The sequence below is a fragment of the Podarcis raffonei genome, chromosome 15, assembly GCF_027172205.1.
Source record: "Podarcis raffonei isolate rPodRaf1 chromosome 15, rPodRaf1.pri, whole genome shotgun sequence".
Classification (NCBI taxonomy): Eukaryota; Metazoa; Chordata; class Lepidosauria; order Squamata; family Lacertidae; genus Podarcis; species Podarcis raffonei.
Genome location: NC_070616.1, coordinates 16,057,681 through 16,075,681, shown reverse-complemented (window position 1 = coordinate 16,075,681; position 18,001 = coordinate 16,057,681). Strand labels below are relative to the sequence as shown.

At 48.8% G+C, this 18,001-nt stretch overlaps 1 protein-coding gene across 4 annotated transcripts in view; it reads left to right on the top strand.

Annotated features, from left to right (window-relative positions):
• Positions 1 to 18,001, top strand: part of HIP1 (huntingtin interacting protein 1) — a 315,500-nt gene that overhangs the window by 273,126 nt on the left and 24,373 nt on the right. For 3 of the 4 annotated variants that reach the window (XM_053367143.1, XM_053367141.1, XM_053367142.1), the window contains exons 2-8: positions 10,361 to 10,424; positions 10,716 to 10,858; positions 12,377 to 12,433; positions 14,059 to 14,139; positions 16,216 to 16,292; positions 16,636 to 16,697; positions 17,759 to 17,899. In XM_053367143.1, the coding sequence (XP_053223118.1) occupies positions 12,428 to 12,433; positions 14,059 to 14,139; positions 16,216 to 16,292; positions 16,636 to 16,697; positions 17,759 to 17,899 (367 nt within the window). In that variant the 5' untranslated portion in view covers positions 10,361 to 10,424; positions 10,716 to 10,858; positions 12,377 to 12,427. The remainder of the gene's footprint in view (positions 1 to 10,360; positions 10,425 to 10,715; positions 10,859 to 12,376; positions 12,434 to 14,058; positions 14,140 to 16,215; positions 16,293 to 16,635; positions 16,698 to 17,758; positions 17,900 to 18,001) is intronic. The other variant, XM_053367144.1, reaches the window with a different exon arrangement.

Below are 18,001 nucleotides of genomic sequence, written 5' to 3'. Positions count from 1 at the left end.
GCAGTAGGGAGAGTGCCGCCGCCACCTGTCTCCGGCTGAGCGAAACACTCGCAGCCGGCATTGTGGGCGCGTCCAGGACCACCATCCCTCCCTTCCTCCTTTTGCGGGTGGATCTGGGCCGAAGGGGGGCCGGCGCGACCTCGAAAAGGGTCAAGTTGGTTCTGTGCAACAGCGAGTTCCCCAGGGTTGCCTTTCGGAAGCAGCAGGAAAGGCTTTGAAGGACTCCCGCCAGAGACTCCGTTGCCTTGGGGCGGGGGGGGGGGCGTGTTGGTGTTTGCCTCCTGCAGTCACAGCAGTTGAACCCTACAGAGCCGGGAAAAGGAGCTGTTTTCAAGCTGCAAAAGGGGCAGGCTTTGGTGGGGGGAGTTAGCCCACCTCGTGGGGGGGGGTTGCGAGCTACTGATTGGCTGCCAGTGACATCATGCTACCTAGACAATTCCCCCTCCATCCCTAATTCGTGCTTTAAGAGTAGCGGGTTTCTGGAGCATGGTGATAATGCCTTGAGGGGAGCCAAACTAAGGGGTACTTGCTGGACCAGCAACCACAGGTAGGCTCCCTCAGGAAAGTGGCAGGTGGGTGGAGAGGAGGCAAGAGCTAAGAACGAGCCCAACACTTAAATGATCTGATATAAGGAATGCAGCTCAAAGTAATAGTCACGATTCCACCAGTGTGCTTAACCCCAGCTGCTTAAACAAAAAGATTGCAAGGTTTAAGACGGTTGCGCAAGGGGGGAAGGGAGTAATACATTCAAGAGGAGGCATTGCATTTTTCATTCCTTCCTGTCTGAATTTGACACACAGAAGGGCATGGGGGCTGCTGTAGTTCAGTGGCAGAACAACTGTTGCATGCTGAAGGTGCCACCCCCGATGGCATCTCCAGGTAGGGCTGGGAGAGACCCTGGAGAACTGCTCCCAGTCAGTGCAGACACTGCTGAACTAGACCACTATATCTCTTGGTATAAGGCTTCTTTCTACATTCCTAGAGGCAAGAAGGTGTGAGCTGTTGACTTGAGAGTGACATAAGGGAGAAAGCACACACACACACACAAGTATTCAGGGCTTCCTAGCTCCAGTCCAGGACTTCCACTCTGAGAGAGGGGCAACTCATCACAGTCTGAAGGGCTGCTGGGAGCAGCATCTTCTGAGCTGTCAGAGAGGGCAGATGCACCTGGAGTGCAGGGCTAAAGACTTTCATGGCTCAAGCTAGGAACAGCAAGCTTTGAAGGGTAGAATAATGAGGTTGATGCTGACCTATTGGCAGGGAAGCCACCCTTGAGATATGCTGCAGCAGCCTCTGAAAGAAGCTGAGGGTGAGCTACCGGTTTAAAATGATGGGTTACCCCCTCAAATAAGAGAAATTGATCACTCCAAATGTTAACTGATGGTGGAAGGGTAAGTGTATTCAGATTATTAAGGGATGTTTCAGTTACACACACACATCCTCTTGTAAATGACCTACCTCTTCCTTGTTTGGGGCAAGTGAAATCTGCCTCTTGAGGAACCTGGAAGGGAACAGTCAATCTCCTTTCTGCTTCTTTTCTGCCATCAAAGAACCCTATTGCTCTTCATTTCAGTGCCTGAATTGCCTTCATGGTAAGGGGGAGTGTCCCTGTCTCAAAGTCACTGTGTGCTTAGAGCTTGCTTTAATTCTGTCTGGGGGACTAGAAATGTGTGGCATTCCCACTCCAAATGGGAATGGGAGAGGTAGTGCTGTTGTTTTGTACAGAGGGGTGGGGGTGGTCTTTGGGTTATCCAAATGAGCCCGTAGAAGTGCTTTAGGTTTACTAGCACTGATTTGAATGCTTCTGAGAATATTGTCTCCCAGTTAGTTTGGTGTGACGGTTCCTGAGATGGAGCAGTGGGTTTGGGCTTACATTTGGATACTGTTGGATGCCATTTTGAATCAGGAGAAGCACAGCCTAGTTCTTCAGGATAGACTCTTGATGCAGCTGTGGGGTGGCGACAGCAGAGGTCCCCCCCCCCCAAACTTGGTGCAAAATTTGTAGCACAAAACCTAATTGTGGGAGATAATGAAGCTGATATGCCTGATTGAAAATTGGAATCCTGTGTGTGCATTTGCTTCTTGAAAGGGTGCATATGCCACCTTCGCTACTTCTCTGTGCTTCCTCTTGTGGAAAGAGCCATGCCACTCTGGTGCTTAGCAGGCTGTTGCCGCCACTGTCATCCCTCTTTGCACTGGGCCTTGTTACATTTTCCTCACAGGACTCTTTTTGATCCGGCAGATGCTGTCTCTGCTTTGAGGAGGGCCCCTTAGCATAAGAGAGTCGTTGTGGTGTAGTGGTTAGAATGTCAGAGTTGGACCTGGGGGACCTGGGTTCAAATCCACACTCAGCCACAAAGCTCACTTGAGCAGGAAACCAGGAAGGAGAACCTGACCATAAGAGCCTAATTTTACAGATGTTTATCATGTCTGCTCTTACTTGCTTTTTCTCTAAATGAAAAAGTCCCAAATTGTGCAAATCTTTCTTCATAGGGGAGTCTCTCTTGCCACTATGGAAATTCTGGGGCTCCTTGCCCTGTTTCCTGGGGCAACCCAGCCCTCCTGCCCTGGAGTTGACCAGCCTTGGTTTCCCTTCTCTTTCCAAGCCGCTGTGAGGCTGTCTGGAATGGGGAAGTAATGCAAGCAGTTCTTTGGAAAGGAAGCTTGTGGTGGCTCCTGTAAGCCACCCTACCCCAGTGGCTGCTTGAGCTCCTTGATCACTCTCCCTCCAGAACATTTCCTAGACTCTTCTGCAACATGTTTTACACATGACAGCGTAAACCAACAAGCCCCTTGAAGTTCTAACTTGCAAAAATAAAGTTAATGGTTGATTTAAAAATGATTCTAGGTTAAAGGGTAGGAGGTTATCCATGCTAGTCTTCCTCAGAGTAGACCCATTGAAGTTGATGAACATGACTAACAGGTTTATTATTTTCAGCAGGCCTACTCTGAATGGGACTTAGTTGAATACAACTCTGACAGGTTTTTTTAAAAATTGGCATTGTATTCCGAATAAAATAGTATGTCACAGACGCTATTAGATCCCACTATGTTAACTTAAATCCTTCACTTGGCTTTTGGGAAGCTCTGGAGAAGAAAACAGAAGATGCAGAGGTGAAATACCAGGCTCTGAGCAAATATTTATTTATCAAATTTATATCCCATCCTTCCCCAAGATGTCCCAGGCACCAAATGAGTGTATCATTTAAAACAAAAACAAAGCAAAAATTTTAAAGCAGTAAAACTTTTTTTAAAAAATTACAGTTAAATACAACTGAAATAAGTTACATTTTAAAAAAAATCTAAAAGTTATAAACATTTTTCAATCCGTTGATCTTATGGTTGCCTAGAACAGTATTCTTCAGCCACCAAACATCTGGATAAATAGGAATGTTTTCAAATACCTCCTGCAACGTAATAAAGATGGAAACAAGTGCACCTCATTAGGAAGTCCATTCCACTACTAGGGAGCGACTACTGAAAAGGCCCTGTCGTGAGTCAGCGCCAAACGGGTGACACCTAGCAGTAACATCACCACCAAAGCCTCACTTTCTGATTGTAGTGGAGGCAGATCCAATGTACCCAAACAGCTTAATAGGGTTTGAAAGAAAGAGAACATACATGTCTGAAATCTGTGTTTCAAGGTTGCACTATGAGTGTAAATTCCAGTGTGTAGGTGAAGCCAATAGAGTTCAGAATTTAGGATGAAATTTAATCCTGTGGACCCATGAACCACTGGGGTGCTTCCTAATAAAGTCTTATCTGGGGAGGGGAAAGAGAAACACAAGAATTTATTGGTGGGGGTGGAGAATGATAAAAACGGGAGGGGGGTCACTACATGTCCTTGGAGTTGTATAACCACAAACAATGGAATTCATGATACAGGCAAAATGCTAAATTGTTTTCATATCCTGTTTTGAGAAGTTGGGGTAGAAAGTAGCTTAGGTGTTGAGCCGTTTCACTGGGTAAATCAGACATCTGACTGCTTACCGAACTAAATGTACTGTATATATATTTTAAGAGGCAAATGGAAGGAGGTGAAACCTCACAGGACTGTTGACTCTGTAGTTGTTAGAGCATGAAGTGGTTTAGGCTCACTCGAAAGAAATAACAAAATTCCCAGATATTTCAAGCACCTGTTACTGGGGACCCCAGCGACCCCATTGGCCCTGGAGTGTGCAGAAGGTGCCAGTGCTCAGACCTTGCGTGTGACTGTGTTGGGGGGTGGGCACTGTGTAAACAGAGAGCACATTATTTGCAAAGCTTCCTTCCGGTGGCTATTCTACATATTCCTCAAGTCCTGCTTTGTCGCCATTTAAATGGTATGCATTCATTTGAATGCAGCATTAGGGTTTTTCTATAGATCTCTTGAAAAAGAGGATCTCCCCTGGAAATCTTATTCTGGTATAGATGTGCAGTGGATGTGCTGGACCCAGTAATGGGCTGGATGAGAGCCAATAAACTGAAGCTCAATCCAGATAAGACTGAGGCACTGTTAGTGGGTGGTTCCCTAGACTGGGTGGATTGGAGGTTGCCTGCTCTTGATGGGGTTCCACTCCCTCTGAAGGAGCAGGTATGTATCTTGGTGGTACTTCGGGATCCTGTGCTGTCACTTGAGGCTCAGGTGGCCTTGGTGGCTTGGAGTGCCTTCCATCAGCTTTGGCTAGTGGCCCAGCTGCACCCCTATCTGGACAGGGATAGCCTAACTACTGTAGCCTGTATTCTGGTATCCTCTACATTAGATTATTGCAATGTGTTATACTTGGTGCTGCCTCTGAAGATGGTTCAGAAACTTCAGCTGGTGCAGAATTCATTGAGCAGGTTGCTCACTGGGGCAAGATGGTGTAGTATATAGCGCCAATCCTGGCCCAACTGTATTGGCCGCCAATTAGTTTCCATGCCAAATCCTAAGTGCTGATTTTGACATATAAATCCTCAAATGGTTCAAGAGACCTCAAGGGCTGCCTCTCCCCATATTAACTGACCTGGACTGTGATCATTATCTGGGGCCCTTCTTTGTGTGCCCCTTCCACAAGAGGTCCAGAGAGTGACAACACGAGAACTGGCCTTTTTTGCAGTGCTCTCCATTTGTGGAATTCTCCCCCCAGGGAGTTTCACCTAGCACCATTGTTATATCTTTAGGCACCAGGCAAAAACTTTTGTCTACAACCAGGTTGGTCATAAATCACTTTGGGCTGCCCTGGGCAAGATAAAGCGATGAACAAATTCAATAAATAAGAAAAATGATGATGATGATATGTTTCAAATCAGTTTGCTTATTCTGTCTTCCACAGTAACATAGGAAGCTGCCTTATATCAAGTCAGACCATTGGTCCATCTATCTTAGTATTGTCTACACTGACTGGCAGCAGCTCTCCAGGATTTCATGCAGGAGTCCCTCTTACTCCTACCTGGAGATGCCAGGGATTGAACCTGAGACCCTCGGCTTGCAAGGCAGAGCAGACACTCTGCCACTGAGCTGTGGGCTCCTCCCCAAAACTCTAGGAACGCCTGCTTGCAAAGGAGGGGGGAGCATCTTCAAAGGCTCTTTACTGATAAAAGCCCTTGGCAGAGCACACTGGTAAACTGATGCTTGGCCAGCTTCCTGTGCCCTGTCATAACTCTGGGAGTGATGGAAGGGCACAGGGCAGTCCTCCCTCTTGCAGGGCTTGGAAACTGCCACTTGCTTCTTGGATTCAGGGCAGTTTGTAGTTCTAGTTTCCTATAAGGGCAGTTGCAGGGCAGACAGGAAAGACCTGGATTTTGTTGAGAAAAAGTAGGGCTAAGGTAGGTCTGCCTCCATTTTCAGTGGGCTTTGTGCCAGAGGCTCACTTCAAAGGCCAGAGCTGTGCATGGTGCATGTGACCTGTGGCCTTAACATTTGAGCTGCAGGTCTCCCCCCTCCTGATCTCAGAGCCCCAAAGCACCCTCGGCAGATGCTGCTGGTCTGCCCAGAGTGGCCTCCTCCCAGCTTTCAGCTTTGCCCAGAATAATCACTGGTGGGTTTGCTGCAATGCTGAGGTTCCCATAGGGCCAGCAGTGGACATTCCACCCCCCTCCTGGCAGGTCCTAGCTCAATTTGTCCCTGGACACCAACTTTGAGGTCATCAGTGAAGCACTCAGAGACAAGAGGGAAGCCCTGGATTCAGGGGAAACGAGGGTGGTCCAGGTGTTCAGAATTCCCCAGAAGCATTTTGCTACTGACATGGGTCTAGTTACCCCTGTGTGTGTTTCTTCTTCTTGCATACTGGGACAAATGAATTCTTATAAGAACAAGTTACAGTCAAGCAATGTAGTTGAGATCATACAATTGTGGAATTGGAAGGTACCCCAAGTGTCATCTCGTCCAATCCCCCTGGCAAATAGACTTTCCGTTGTGGTGACCAAAACCTAGATTCAAGGTGCGCCTAGCTTATATCTGAGTTTCTAACACTGGGATTGGTGTTCTCTTGAGGACAGGGTTTGGTGGCACATCTTAAGCACCACATCTGCAAATCAATCACCAAAACACCAAGCGTGAATCCAGTTTGAGGGATAGGGACTTCTTTGAAGAAGCCATTATCCTTGTTTAGACCTTGCCAGACAAAAACAGCTTAATATCCACAAATTGCTATGATAAGGAAGAGTTGGGTTTCTGGGATTTCCATGGATAATTTTGGACCAGGAGCTCATTAGTGCTGTGGCTTCTTTCTTGATCTCATGCCAGTTGTAATATCAGCTGGGGAGTAGCAGTGAGCCCATCTGGTGCTTCTCCTGCCTTGGCTGTAGCTTCCTGTTGCTATGCATGGGGCGGGCGGGTGTGGAATGAAGCTGGCATTTTCCTGCACGTTGCCTTTACAGAACTTGCTGCATACAGAGCTGCTGGAGCAGGAAGTGCTAGACAATGCCACCCTTTCAGCTGAGCCTTGACCATTTCCCTCTGTGGGTCCAGGAAACCCTCAGCCCTGAGGGTTTTGATTCCAGTGTATAAACCTTCCAGGAAAGGGGTGGTGATCTGATGCAGAGGGGAGGAGACAGGGCCCCAGAATGTTGCCTTGCACCTTCCTAACCATTTCCCCCACCCCCCCAAACTCAGCCAGAGAAGCCTCATTCATGATTCTGCAGCTGGGCCTGGAATCCCTCCTGGGTGAAGCCTTTTCAGAGTGACACTGCAGCTGTCAGCTCAGCGGGAGTGCAAGGCTTCCTTTTTTCCCCACCCCCAGATGATGAAATTATTTTGTGGGAGGAGAGGGGGTGCATAAACACCTCATAGAAAGTCATGGGATCCCTGTGGTTTTGAAGAGAGAACAGTGACTCTCCACAGAATGTTCAGTACACATTTGAATCTAGCACTCCAGATTGCATGCTTGGAGGCAAAATCCAGTTCTCAGGGGCAAGGCACTGCACAGCCCCAAAGGAATGACAGATTTCAAGAGAAAGCATCAGTGTTTTGATGCCTGCCTGGAAGTTTTCTGACCTCCCCCAGAAGGTTTATACGCAGTCTTAGAAGGACCTTCCTAAAATGTTGGGTCTTTCCCTGCGTCCTGTGACGTGTCTTCATGGTTACAGGGGACTCAGAGTTGGGTGGACTTCTACAGAAGTTTGCTTTGGGGAGATCTGACTGAGAGGTTTGACTGAACTGATCTGAGCTGTAACAAGATGAGCCCCATCCCAAGTTAAGCTGTTGGGGACCATAGTATGTTATGGTGATGCTGTATGTTCCGTTTGCTTGACTGGCTACTGATTTTAACATCTGCCTTGCACCAAGAGGCACCAGGGGCATGGCATGCCTTGATCTGCTTTTGGTACTCGAGTGTTGATTCCCTTCAGAGCATCCAAAGGTAGAAAGGCCCACTTTCAGTACCTGGACTTGAAGGCCTTGATCCAGCCCTTTGTAGCTTGAATTGATATTGGGGTGGGTGGTAGGTTTGCTCTAGTTTAGCAGAGGCAAATACTGAGGCTAGTGAGCTTCTGTGCAGCCCTAAATTAGGTTGTATGACGAAGCAAAGTCACAGCTTTTTGGAGAGATCTTTAAGACAGGACTAGTGAGTCCTGGCAGAGGGCAAGAGCAAATCTCGATTTACCTTTAAGATATCCAAATATGGAGCTTGGTGATGGGCAGTGCTGAGTCACTCTGTAAGATTTCCTCAGTTTACTCAGTCAGGATGAGAAGCGCAGGCAGTGAAATGTGAGGCTGCTTCCGTGCTGAGCTTCTGACACTTGTTTATCTCATCTAGAGCAGACCACAGATGGGAAAGTTGTGCCACTCTGTCCTTGTACTCTTCTGGGTGACCACTTTATTAATCTTTCATCCTGATCTGCTTGTACAAAGCTTATGCGGGGGCCAGACCATGTCCAGTCATTGCTGAGCATTTGTTCTTATTTGTTTTTGGGTTACATGCCTTCCAGTTAATTATTTGTTTATCACACACCTTTCAGTACATTTCCTCATCACTTTCCTAACCTCAAAAGTCCATCATCTTCTTTAGGTGGATTTGTCACCATAGAGCACTCTCATTCACTTTAATTGTACAAACCTCCAGTGTGTACTTTAAACCTTCTCTAGGGGCTGTGCTAGGAAATGTTCTCTATATATCAGAATGTTCCTGAGTAGTGCGCTGTGCCGTACATGGAATAGCTATGGTTGTGACACCCTTTGCAGCTCTCTAAAAGCTATTTCATGTTTCATGTAAGTTATCTTTTGTTATGGTCATAAGACCCATTGAAAAAATACAGATTCCGGATAACAGTATACTAAATATTTCATTTCTGTAGTACAGAGCTTTCCAAACTTTTCATGTTGGTGACAAAGTTTTTAGACATGCATCATTTTATGACAGAGTAATTCAACTTTACTAGCACACCAGAGGTTAAACTAACTCCTTTCCAGCCCTGGGAGGAGCGCAGGGAGCGGTCACACGACACACTTACACACTGCAGCCGACACACTACTAACAGGTCACGACACATAGTTTGGAAACATTAGAGATCCACTTCACATCACTTCACTGTAAAGTGAGATAGTGTTGGTAGGAGAAGCAGACCTAGCCAGGGTCTTCTGCAGGTGGCTTTTTAATAAGGGTAACTGCTAGACCAGCAGTTCTGAAAGTGGGTGATACTGCCCCTCCCGGGGGGGGGTTACTGGGGGAGTAAATGACTATCAGACTTTGAAAAGCTGGTATCACTGGGTCAAGTTCATCAGCTTTGTTGAATTGAACTAAATAGTTTTAATTGGATTTTGAATAAATGTGCATTTAATTGTTACCATTCTGAATATTATTGTGTTCTTATATTTCTTAGTGGCTCATGCAAACCGCTATTGTGAATAATACATTTTATAGGGTAGGATAGCGAGCACTGGGGTTGAGTTTATGGGACCAAAGGGACAGTGGCCTGAAAACTACTATGCTAGAGGATAACTAGGGATCTGTCAGGATAAGGGTTTTTTTCCCCCAAGGGCAGCCCAGATCTTAGCCTCACCACATAGCCCCCTCCCTCAACCACCACTGGTGATTTGTCTGCAAGCAAGACAGACACATCCTCTATCACATCCAGACATACACTGACTTCTTGCTGAAGTGCATCATTGCTCATAGAGAAAGCTGTAGGTAGGATCTCCCTGTAGACTTTGGCAGACAGCCAGGCTGGTGCAACCTCCCATCTAACTGTGCCATTCCTAGTTGCCAGAACTGGTGCCTGGAAGTCATGGGTGCTTGAGCTGAGGTTCCTGCATTGCAGGGGATTGAGCCCCCTTCCAACGCTACAGTTCTATGATTCTAAGTCTTTCACTGTCAGGCCGTGATGCCCAACTGCAGGCCTGCTTCCAAGAACCGTGTACCAGTCGGGGGGTGGGGGACCATCTTGGGAGTCAGATGCTGCTGTGCTTTGTCCCACTAAGGGCTTCTTCAGAGGCACAGGAGTTTTTTATTCAAGCTAATGGACCCGTGGAATGAGGAGTAGTGAGTGGAAAATTGGAGGGGGTCTGAGAAATTTGCCCTGAATTGTTGTGCCTGGAGGAAGATGTCCTGAGGCTTCCAGGTTCCTTCAGGGTTTGTACATTCCAGCCTCCACTGGACGAAAACTCTGTCTCTGAATTATTGCAGCCAATCCGCAGCCAGCCTATGTTCAGGACACTTGGGCTGATTTCAACATCCCTTGGCCCATCTCATTGGCCTCACCACTGTGCCAAGGGGGACAATTCTTGGCAACTGCTGAGTGCGAGAAACCCATCAGAATCTTCTCAGAGATGGGCGTGGGGATTGACAGATTTGGGGGAGGGCACAACACAGTTGGTGCTAGCAGCGTTGTGGGAAGGGGGATTACCTTTCTCTGCAATTGCAACCTACTAATGCTTTCCTCCCTCCTCTCCTTTCTTTTTTAGACTGTCAGCATCAACAAGGCCATTAATGCTCAGGAAGTTGCCGTCAAAGAGAAACACGCCAGAAATATCCTTTTGGAATTTGGCAGCTTTGGGGGAAGGTGGAGGCAGAGGCTGCGTCTGCCTTACTGGGGCAAAATGCCCATCGTGGCCTGGCCAAGCTGAGCTGGAACAAAGCACCTGTGTTAGGATTGTGTGTGTGTCTGTCTGTCTGTCTGTCTGTCTGTGGTTGTGTGTGTGTGTGTGTGTTCTGTGCATGTAGATGCTGGGCTTTGAGCCTGCTTGTTGCCCGAAAGCACTGCCCTATATTCTCCATGCTCCTTTCCTTGGAATTCTTTCCTTAGCCTGCATCTCTCACCATGCATCCTGGGGACGCACCACGAGAAAGGAGCCCACACCTTCTGGGCCGTCGTGAGCCGGCTGCCCCTCTCCAGCAATGCCGTCCTCTGCTGGAAATTTTGCCACGTCTTCCACAAGCTCCTCCGTGATGGACATCCAAATGTAAGGGCAGCAGCCTCTTCTCCCAAAGCCCCTCTCTGCTCTGGAGGTCTTGAACTGACCAGCTTCCTGTTTCTGCTTGTGGAGCTCGGGTGCTGGGATGCAGGGCGGGTGATGCCAGTACCATTTCCCCTCCTACCTGCTTTGAAATCCATGTTGAGATGGAGCCGATGAAAGGCCTTCATTTAGAGGCTGGGGGCAGATCATGGGGGCAGGGGAGACAGGATTCCACCTCTTTTCTTTCGGGGGCCGACTAGGACCAATGCCCTCTTTTGATTCATTACTTTTATCCTACTTCTCTGTCCGCGGACACACTAAGCAGCTTACAAGGTTTAGAAATGATCAAGGAATTGCTTGTCATTATAAAAACAAATCGTTTAAGGCAGCAGCAGATCAGATTCAATCCAGATCCAGGTTTCAGGAAGCAGAGCGGCTTTAAAAGCCAGCAGTGAAAGGTAACAGCTGAAGACCTAAAGCCTTGTTGAAACCAGTTTTCAGTAGACATTAATAAAGAAACAGCCTGACAGGCCTCCAGGGCAGGAGTTCCACAATACTGAAATAGTATAATGTTACTTTTAAAAAATAAAAATAAATCCTTTTTGATCACCACCAATTTAGTAACATATCTAATGGTGATAACCCGTAAGGAAATCTGAGATAAATATATGCTTAATTATAGCATTATGATAGTGCTTTAACCCTATATCATTTTTTTAAGTTGCAAAAGTCTTTGAGATTTATTTAAAGATGGATTCCCCCCCCCCAAAAGTAGGATCATAAAGTGGTACCCACTGCAAGGGCCACCCCAGGGTTTCCCAGACATCTGAGTTCATTGACCCCTTCAAGGGGATCCTCAGCACTGTTTCCAGGGGGCCCTGCCTGCTCCTAGACATGTGGGGTGTCTGGCTCATACCCTGAGGAGTCGAAATCTGGTCCCAGGTCAGTGCTAGGCATGACAACTCCCTACCTGCTCCATGTGGTCCTGTTGCTACCCATTGCTGAGATAGGGTCCCGCTTCCCAGTCTACTGCCTTCATCATATTGCTTCCTTGAGCCACCCTTTCTTTTAAACAGCCTCCTGGGCGCTCCAGAGTCCCTTTCTGATGGCGTCAATTCTCTGCCATCTGCACCATTTTTCTCAAACCTTGTCCACCTCCCCTTCCTTCAGCCTCCAGTTTTAGGGTTCAGTGCCTACCCTGCACCTTTCCTTCAGCTTCCTCGCCTCAGGGCTGCTTGGTCCCCTAAACTTCCCATGTCCCAGGACTCCTTCCTAGGATACTGCTGCCCCTGTGTGAGGTTTTATTCCCAGCCAGACTTCCAGCTGTCCTTTCCCTCACAGACGCTGGACTGCAAACTGCCTGTAGTTCTCCATGCAGCTGAGTATTCAGTCCCACCTCACCAGCTCAGCCAAACAGCATGGGAGGCTTTGCCACCACAAGCCCGATACAGGTTATACAGATGCGTCGCTGGTATCCAGTACCTGAAGATTTTATCAAAATCCTTGTCTCCCTTTCTCCGGCAGGTCTTGAAGGACTCTGTGAGGTACAAGAGCGAGCTCAGCGACACCAGCCGCATGTGGGTAAGTGCTGGCTGGGCCTGGAGAGAGTCCCATCATCTGCTGACAAATTCCTGAGTCAGGGAGCCAGCTAGATGCCTCCCCTTTCGATCAGGAGGGCAGAGAAGTGTGGAAGTCCGCTTGGTAATGGCACATGTTTTTTCAGAAGCTCTGAGGCACACATGACTCCCCATTCAATAAACCAAATTTGGATCATACCACCCCCGCCTCCCGAGCTCCCTGCCAAATTCCCTATTCCTTGAGCCAGCTGGCCAAGCATGTTCAATTCTGAACAGTCGGCTGGTGTTTCTGTTGTTGTTGCTGCTGCTGCTACTACTCTTATCAGCCCCTTCTCCTTCCCCACCTGTCTGTTGCCCTTCTGAGTTGACTTCAGGGCTCTTAGGAAGGCAAAGGGTTGTGGGTGGATGGGTGTTCCACACACCCACTGGGCATATGCTGCTAATAGTTCTTCACACCCACCAGTCTGCCTTTCCAGACATGCTCCAGTTCAGACTCTTGCTAATTGCCAATCTCTGGAGGGCAGGCACCAGTGGAGAAGGAGATCCAGCGTTTTGAAAGCTGGTCTCCCTGTCCAAAAGTCTCTGAATGAGAATGTGGGCGAGGGAAGGCATTGCACATCCTGGAAGCTGTGAATTGGCTTGATACTGGTTGCAAGACAGAGAGCGCGCACTGTGTGAGCCCATCTACTACTGAGCCTGTTCCAAGGTCCTTGTATGAATTTACAAAGACCTGAACGCCTTAGGTCCAGGTACCTGCGGTACCGCTTGAAGCCTGATATCCCAGGTCAGTCACTGAGGTCTTCAGGAGCTGAGTTGGTTGTTCCCTGAGTTGGCAAGGCTCATTTGACAAAAACAAGGAACCAAGCCTTCAGTGTCATCGGCCCAGCCCTGTGGAACACTATGCCACTAGATATTTGACAGACACCTTCTGTGCCAACTTTTAAATGCCAGCTGAAAACTTTTCTATTCCGCCAGGCCTATGCAGGCAATTCAGAATTCATCTTTCCAATAGTTAATGGGTGGATGTTTTCAAACATTTTTCAGGTTGTTATTTTATGGCTTTCTGGTTTCATTGCTGCAAACCACTTTAAATTTTTTTAATGATACAGCAAAATAAAAATATTTTTACAAATAAATACATAAATAAATATATCCTGAATAAATAAAATAAAATAGCGCCCAGGCACACACAGGCTCTCCTTCCCTCCCTCCCTCCTTCTCACCCCTGATACTGGCCAGCTCATGCAAATCTGTGTGCCAGAGCAGCATTAGAGTTCTCTTGAGCTTTGGAGATTCTCCACATGTGTCTTCAGGGCTGTAGCTTAGCAGGTGCCCCTTATTCTCATAGGAACATAGGAAGCTGCCTTATGCTGAGTCAGACCCTTTGTCCATCTAGCTCCATATTTTCTGCACAGACTGACAGAGCCTCCGTGGCTTCAGGCAGGAGACACTTCCCAGCTCCAACTAGAGATGGTGGACTTGGGGCATGCTTCCTGCATGCCAAGCAGATGCTCTGTCAGTGTCCCTGTAAAAGCTCCCAGTGGGAAATGCTTATTTATTCCCAGGAAGGAGAGAGCTCCTCCTGGCAGCCCTGGCCCTCACTCTCTCCTGCCCCCTTCTCCCCCTTAGGGCCACCTGAGCGAGGGCTACGGGCAGCTGTGCAGCATCTACCTCAAACTGCTGAGAACCAAGATGGAGTTCCACACAAAAGTAAGTGGGGCTGTTTGCCCCTTCCAGTCGTCTGCAAAGCACTCTGGGTACCCAAGGGATCTCTGGCTGGGCAGAGGAACAAAAAGGCCAGAGGCGGCGGCAACAGCCTCCCTCGGGGATGCAGAATTTAGCCCCACCTGGGAACTGGATGCCATCACCGACAGGGCATTGTGGGTCTGAATTCTCATGCAGGTGGGACAACCTGAATTGTCTTGTAGATCTGTGGATCACTTCTTTTAAAATTTACTTGGCAGCTCAGCTGAGTGGAGCATGGTGCCGATAATCAAGGTTACGGGTTCGATCCCTGTATGGGACAGCTGCATATTCCTGCATTGCAGGGGGTAGGACTAGATGATCCTCAGGGTCCCTGCCTATGAATGATAGCGCTGGAACAGAGTAGGCTGCTTATACATAGGCCAACCATCCATCCATCTAGCTCAGTGTTGCCCCAGCTGACGGGCAGTGGCTCTGCTGGGCTTCAGGGATCAGACCCTCTCAGCCCTACCTGGAGATGTTGCTGGGGAGAGACCCTGAGACCTTCTGCATGAAAGGGAGATGCTCTACCAATGAGCTACAACCCTCCCCTGATTTATGGGCCCCTGGATTGGACATGCCAAAGGGAAGGACCATCTGGAGCTCCCTCTCCACCCACCACAATACTTCCGGGTGTGTCTGTTTTGCACTGTGGATGGCTCCACCTGACTCTGGCCTTTCCCTCCCTTGTGCTTTAACACGGCCAAAGAATCTGGGAAGGGAAAAGATGGAAGACAGTTTTTGTGCCCTGCTTTTATTCATCGCCAGCCACTCCCTACTGTTTCTTGCCCTTTCCTGACTGGGAAGCGGGAACTTTGGAAACCACCCAGAGAACTACAGGGCAGTATAGCTATGCAGAAGAGAGCCAGAGTGGTGTAGTGGTTAGAATGCTGCCCTAGGACCAGGGACAGACCAGGGTTCAAATCCCTCACTCGGCCAGTCACTGTCTCTCAGCCTAACCTACCTCACAGGGTTGATGTGAGGATGAAATGGAGGAGGGGGAGAAAGAATCATGTGCACCACCTTGAGCTCCTTGGAGAAAAAGGTGGGAGATAAATTAAATAAATAAATAAATAAATAAATAAGAGGTCTGCAAATTCCTCTTGGCATATGAAGGGTCGGGCTAGGTGGCCTCAAGCAGACAGGCAGGATGGCGGCATGTACCTGGGTGTATTCTCTCTCTCTATCACTCACACACACACACACACACACACACACACGTGTATGCAAATTGCTCCCTGGGGACAAACAGCCAGAGCTTTCTTCCTCCCTGCCTGCCTGCGCCCTTCCTTGGCTCCCAGAACGTTCCTTTGCAAGCCTCCCTTCCTGCGTTGTGATTGGCTCAAGACAGGCCCATTTGTCTCGCCTGCATCCCGTTTGGGGAGTGGAGCCGGCAGCAGGTATTTATAGAATGGAATCCGGCTGACTGGACCAGGAAGCCTGGCTCAGAACCAGAGTCCTGAGGCAAGCAGGCAGGCGGGGAGGCCTTTGCTTCTGCAGGCCAAGCATGGTCCCCTCTGGTGGCCAGAGGGTGCTTGTGAAAAGGAGCAGTGATGAACAAGGTGGGGCAGGGGATTGCCACTGCTTCTGAAGTGTGGCCAGGCTTCACCACTGTGGCCAGGATTAGCCCAGCCCATTCTTCAGAGATCCTGTGGCCACATTCCCAGGGCTGGTTTCACATCCTCTGTTCACTTTTTCCTTTCTCAGCTGGTGTTTATGATGCAGCTCGCTGTGGTTAAAGGGATGGATGTATTTCCCCTGTGCCACCCTTCCCTGTTCTTCAAAAGGGGTCCCAGAAGAGGCCATGTCTTATTCTGGGGGAGCAGAGGGAGAGAAGTTCAACATCACCTGCCCAAACGATGGAGGGGAAGCTGCTGAGGGCCATCGCTGGCCTCAGCCCCACTGCTCTTCCCACTGGGCACTGCCACTCCAGGGAGCTGGAGAGGCAAAAGCCCTGGAAGGGGGTCTGGCAGGAAGAGCCTACTTCATTGGACCTGCCTTGAGCCACAGCTTTGGCCTGACTTTCTGTCTCCCCTCATACAGAACCCCAGGTTCCCAGGAAACCTTCAAATGTCAGACAGGCAGCTTGACGAGACAGGCGAGAACGACGTGAATAATTTGTAAGTGCTGCTTGGCAGGGGGTCGGGGGGGCATTGGTGGTGGCTGCTTTTCCTTTCTGGGATCAGGGCAATGATGGTAGGCAAGAGGTGGGCTGTCTGTTTGGTGGTGGCCCCAGGTGAGTGGATGAGTGGTGGGAGCAGTTTTCTTTCAGGCTCACAGGTTGAGGTTCTTTCAAGTCTCTTGGCTCCCCTGCTGCAGATCTCCCTCTGCTATGTGAAGCCATGAGCTGCTTCTGGGACTCCACAAAGTTTCTGTGATGGTCCTGTGGCAGGTAAAAGACCACGGCCTCCACATTCTCAGTGTTGCAGCACCCTCCATTCAGTCTCTCTCTTTCTCACTCAGTTTCCAACTCACTGTGGAGATGTTCGATTACTTGGAGTGTGAACTGAACCTATTTCAGACAGGTAAGGTTTCACAGTTCAAAGCATGCCAGATACCTCTGCAAGGCACAATTCAGGGAGGTGTGGTTAATTCATTGGCCGTTTGCCCCACTCTTTATGGATGGCAAGCATGTTTACCCTTCCCTTAGGAAGAAACCATTGTCCATTGGGGCAGAAGGTGTTCCTGGACCCCCAGGAGGCATCTCCCTTTGCAAACAGAAAACAAAAACACCACACACACAAAATGGGAGTTTCAGACTAGAGAGAAGGTTGCAGAGTGGAAGAGAGCTCATCTTCCCCTTGAGGGGCACATGCGTTCCAGCGTGTGCTTATCTCTTTTTGTTTCCCTTCTGCTGAGTCCTGCACTGACCTGGTGCAGATTTCCCTCTCTTTCCTATGTATGCACCATTCTTCCGCTTCCTTCTGGAATTGTCTACTCCCTGCAAATTCAGCATTATTTGCAGGAAAAGGGCAATTCAGGTCCACATATCTAAGAAAGTGTGCCAGGAAACAGGGGCGGGGGATTTGAAGTGAGACTGTGAAATAACCCAGGTCCAGCTTCTCTTCATTTTAAAACACACAAACAGAGTGGATGAAATTAGCCAGATGCCTGCAGAGCACTAGGTGCCCAGACGCACGTTCGCCCACAAAAAATAAAAGAGACAGCAGCTTTTGTGTTGAAGAAGCCTTGGGTGAAATGAGGATCGGGAAGAGAGACAGCTCAGGATTCCTGGCTAGGCTAGCCGCAGGACAGATGGGTTGTATCTCTTAGAAGAGACATGAGGGTCCTCCTGAACAAAGTGGGGGAGAAGGTTGTGCAGACAAAGCTTCATTTTTAACCAATCTCATTTTGGGGAAGTCTCCTCTTGGATACTGTTGGGCTTCCTTAACCATTCTCCACTTTCACTGGCATATGCTGCATTTGATACCCACTGCAGTGCCACTTTTGAGTCTGGGGTAGCCTCCCCTGTTAGTTGGCCAGCTGTTCTAGGGCACAATCTTTAGAAATGGCCCCTTTGTTGTGACTGGAACATGTACAGTACTTATCCAACCCTTTCTGCTTTCCTGTGCGCCTTCCCTCCCAGTCTTCAGCTCCTTGGACATGTCTCGCTCTGTGTCGGTCACGGCTTCCGGGCAGTGCCGCTTGGCCCCACTAATCCAGGTCATCCTTGACTGCAGCCACCTCTACGACTACACAGTCAAACTCCTCTTCAAGCTCCACTCCTGTGAGTACAAATCTGACTGTCCCCTTGGGGGCTTGGATTCCCTTCCCCCACCTCTCTCATTCATTGTGCTCCAGTTATCACAGCAATGATAGTTGGGGTGGC